The sequence below is a fragment of the Danio aesculapii genome, chromosome 18, assembly GCF_903798145.1.
Source record: "Danio aesculapii chromosome 18, fDanAes4.1, whole genome shotgun sequence".
NCBI lineage: Eukaryota > Metazoa > Chordata > Actinopteri > Cypriniformes > Danionidae > Danio > Danio aesculapii.
In genome coordinates, this window is record NC_079452.1 from 27,007,192 (window position 1) to 27,011,828 (window position 4,637).

Consider the following 4,637-nt stretch of genomic DNA (forward strand, 5'->3'; position numbering starts at 1 on the left):
ATACAGAATTTATATGATAATAACTATGATTTCCTCTATTGAGAAAATCTATCATCTGTTTTGATATGCGGGGATTCCTGCGACGTCACACACGCTCCACGTGTAGTGCAGCTCTGCAGGCGGATTAACCTCCTCTACTCACCTCTGTATGAGCCGCGTCACGCCCCCTCCGCGCTCTCTCGGACTGGTGCTCGTTCGCTGAAGTAGTGCGCGCACACAGCGGTCAGCAGCAGCATCGCGTGCGCCCTTCAGTCAGATAGTGTGGAGCTCGAGTCCGCGACCCACGGGCTCAGGCATGCTCGGAATAACAGAGTAAATGGCGTCTTTTAAAACGGATTTATACCTGTTTCTTGCTTTATTTCTGTCAATCTCAGGTAAGAGCGGCTGTTTCAATTAAGTTGTGTGTGAACTTTTAGCCAGTTTGTGGTCACTTTAGGATGCTTCATCGCTTGAAGGGATAGTTCAACTAAAAATTAACATTCTGTCATTATTTAATCACTCTTTACTTGCTTTATTAGTTTCTTCTGTTGAACACTGAAGACGATATTCTGAAGAAAGCTGAAAAACATTTATTTCATAGCAGGAAACACAAATACTATGGAAGTCAATGGATTTTTAGATTTCTTCAGAATATTTTATTTGTATTTAACAGTAGAAAGACGCTTATAAAGGTTTGGAAACACTTTGGGTGAGTAAATAGAGAGTAAATTTACATTTCTGGGTAAATTATACTCTTTAAACGTGCTTAAAACAATAAATTTTTAGGATAAAGATCAAAATCAGGATTTAATGTGTTTTAAACTCCAAACTTTGACCTATAAACAGTGTTAAATGTTAAATAAGTCTTTTATTTATGTTTAACTGATGTTATGTGGGGTCGAATTCAGAAATCCACTGATTAAAACATTGATTTAAGACTCATGTGAGCACATGTCCACAATAAACAAACTTTAAAGCACAGAAATTGATTCATGTTTCTGTTAAGAGTCTTAAAAGCTTGGTATATGGTCACATTTTCATGAATAAAGTGTTTTAATCGTCTTTATATCGTGCATAAACGTCCTTGCATTAAATTCTGCACAAACCGCCTCATGCGTATTGAAACTTGGGTTATTAAAACCTCATGCATATTGATTAACAAATGGATATGAGCTAGATGAGTTTTGATCGTAACATATTGCATATTTGAAGTGTTTTATGTATTAAAATGTTTGTGAGTGTCATTTAGTAAGCTCTCAAAATAGTCATTAATAATAAGAGTTGAAATATTTTAAATAAACTGAATGACGTGACAGAGTTATTCATATTCTATGAGGTTTCTTATTTGACTGAAAAACATGTAGGTTATAATAGTAGATGTCTAACTGCTGTTTAGTTAAGCTACACTGTAAAAAAATCTGTATTTAGTGTTTTCTGTTTTTTTGCGGTTGTGAATTGCATTATGGGATGTTGATCTCTGCTCTGTCTGCTTCTGATGTAGAAAAATCAACTCTACAGTTTAACAAAGTGAATTTTATTGATATTTTAATAGTTTGAAATAATATATATAGAGAGAGAAATAAGTCTGTAAAATAACAGAAAACATACTGACAGTTTATTACAATGTTTTTGTAGCGTACTATACAACACCAACTCAGACAATATATCGCTGCAAACTATTACAAATGTTCATAAAAGTCACTTCTTACAACTTTTTATGGCTAAAAGTTGTTTGAAGATAGATCAAGATCCCATAATGCAATAAATAAACAGGGAAAAATGAAAAATAAAACATGGATCCCAAAATACAGAAAACGGACATTTTTATGGACATTTTAACAGTCTATTTTACAACTTAAGAAGAGCATTCCTCTTAACCTTCATCTCATAACAAAAATACTAATAAAAGTGGTAGAATCATAAATGCATGACATTATATTCTCAATAAAGTACTTTATTTCCATCTTTCTTCATAAATATACTAATAAAAGTGGCAGAATCATAAATGCATGACATTATATTCTCTAATAAAGTACTTTATTTCTGTTTTTCTTCATAAATATAATAATAAAAGTGGTAGAATCATAAATGCATGACATTATATTCTGAATAAAGTACTTTATTTCCATTTTTCTTCATAAAAATACTAATAAAAGTGGCAGAATTATAAATGCATGACATTATATTCTCTAATAAAGTACTTTATTTCCATTTTTCTTCATAAATATACTAATAAAAGTGGCAGAATTATAAATGCATGACATTATATTCTCTAATAAAGTACTTTATTTCCATTATTCTTCATAAATATACTAATAAAAGTGGCAGAATCATAAATGCATGACATTATATTCTCTAATAAAGTACTTTGTTTCCATTTTTCTTCATAAACATACTAATAAAAGTGACCAAATCATAAATGCATGACATTATATTCTCTAATAAAGTACTTTGTTTCCATTTTTCTTCATAAATATACTAATATAAGTGGCAGAATCATAAATGCATGACATTATATTCTCTAATAAAGTACTTTATTTCCATTTTTCTTCATAAAAATACTAATAAAAGTGGCAGAATCATAAATGCATGACATTATATTCTCTAATAAAGTACTTTATTTCCATTATTCTTCATAAATATACTAATAAAAGTGACCAAATCATAAATGCATGACATTATATTCTCTAATAAAGTACTTTGTTTCCATTTTTCTTCATAAATATACTAATATAAGTGGCAGAATCATAAATGCATGACATTATATTCTCTAATAAAGTACTTTATTTCCATTTTTCTTCATAAATATACTAATAAAAGTGGCAGAATCATAAATGCATGACATTATATTCTCTAATAAAGTACTTTATTTCCATTTTTCTTCATAAATATACTAATACAAGTGGAATGATCATAAATGCATGACATTATATTCTGAATAAAGTACTTTATTTCCATTTTTCTTCTTAAATATACTAATACAAGTGACAGAATCATAAATGCATGACATTATATTCTTTAATAAAGTACTTTATTTCCATTATTCTTCATAAATATACTAATAAAAGTGGCAGAATCATAAATGCATGACATTATATTCTCAATAAAGTACTTTATTTCCATTTTTCTTCTTAAATATACTAATACAAGTGACAGAATCATAAATGCATGACATTATATTCTTTAATAAAGTACTTTATTTCCATTATTCTTCATAAATATACTAATATAAGTGGCAGAATCATAAATGCATGACATTATATTCTCTAATAAAGCACTTTATTTCCATTTTTCTTCATAAATATACTAATAAAAGTGGCAGAATCATAAATGCATGACATTATATTCTCTAATAAAGTACTTTATTTCCATTTTTCTTCATAAATATACTAATATAAGTGGCAGAATCATAAATGCATGACATTATATTCTCTAATAAAGTACTTTATTTCTGTTTTTCTTCATAAATATACTAATAAAAGTGGCAGAATCATAAATGCATGACATTATATTCTCTAATAAAGTACTTTATTTCCATTTTTCTTCTCCTTCTTGTTCCTCATATCAGCTGTAGTCACCACAAGCTGCTAAATGTCTAGTAAATTTCATGCTGGGAATAAATTACAGCTCTTCTTTAAGCAAGGATGGAGTTCATGAGGCATGAATAAAGGGATTACAGCGAGTAATCCATCAGGTCAAATATGATTACAGCACAGAAACTCGACCTGCTGCACAATCACTGTTTCCTGTGTGTCTCCGCAGGTGTTTGGAGCTTCAGTGAGCTGTTTTTTATAAAGGAGCCGCATGATGTGATGGCTATGAGAAGAGACGCTGTGGTTTTGGACTGTCAGGCCCACGGCGAGGCTCCCATTGGCATCCGATGGCTCAAAAACAGAGTCACAATCACAGAGTCGGAGCGTGTTTATTCGCTCAGCAATGGCTCTCTGCTCATATCAGAGGTGGAAAGTCGGAAGGACAAATCAGATGAAGGGTTTTACCAGTGCCTTGCCCAGAACAAATACGGATCTATTCTGAGCCAGAGAGCCCGCTTGACTATCGCAAGTAAGTCGCATTGGCTTATATCACTGTTTATGTGTCTGATGTGGAACGAGTAATTGACAAGAGGTCGTTGAATTATTAGAAAATAATGCACAGATCACTACTTCAGGTGTGCATTACTTTCTAATAATTCAATGGCCTGTATCAGAAGTGAGTTGCATTGGATTATATTTCCATTATTTGTTTGATATGGAAGGAATAATTAACGAAAGACCGTTGAATTATTAGAAAATAATGCACAGGTCATCACCTCAACAGCCTGTATTGCAAGCAAGTTGCGTTTGGTTACATTACGGTTTATGTGTTTGATATGTAAGGAGTAGTTAAGGACAATTATTGCAAAATAATGCACAGATCACCACCTTAACTATGCATTATTTTCTAATAATTCAACAGCTGGTAGCACAAGTACATTGCATTGGGTTATATTCCAGTGTATGTGTGAGATATGTAAGGAATAATTGACAACAGCTCACTTCAGTAGAACTTACTACAAGCCATAGAGTTATGAAAATAATAATAATGCACACCAGAGGTGGTAATCTATGCATTATTTTCTAATAATTCAACAGCCTGTATTGCAAGTTAATTGCATTGGG

The 4,637-nt window shown here is 31.4% G+C and overlaps 1 protein-coding gene across 1 annotated transcript in view; it reads left to right on the forward strand.

The window, feature by feature from the left end:
• The first annotated feature begins 316 nt into the window (after nucleotides 1-316).
• The window catches only part of prtga (protogenin homolog a (Gallus gallus)), a 79,363-nt gene continuing 75,042 nt past the window's right edge, over nucleotides 317-4,637 (forward strand). Inside the window, exons 1-2 of the mRNA XM_056478550.1 lie at nucleotides 317-374; nucleotides 3,742-4,041. Of these exons, the coding sequence (XP_056334525.1) occupies nucleotides 317-374; nucleotides 3,742-4,041 (358 nt within the window). The remainder of the gene's footprint in view (nucleotides 375-3,741; nucleotides 4,042-4,637) is intronic.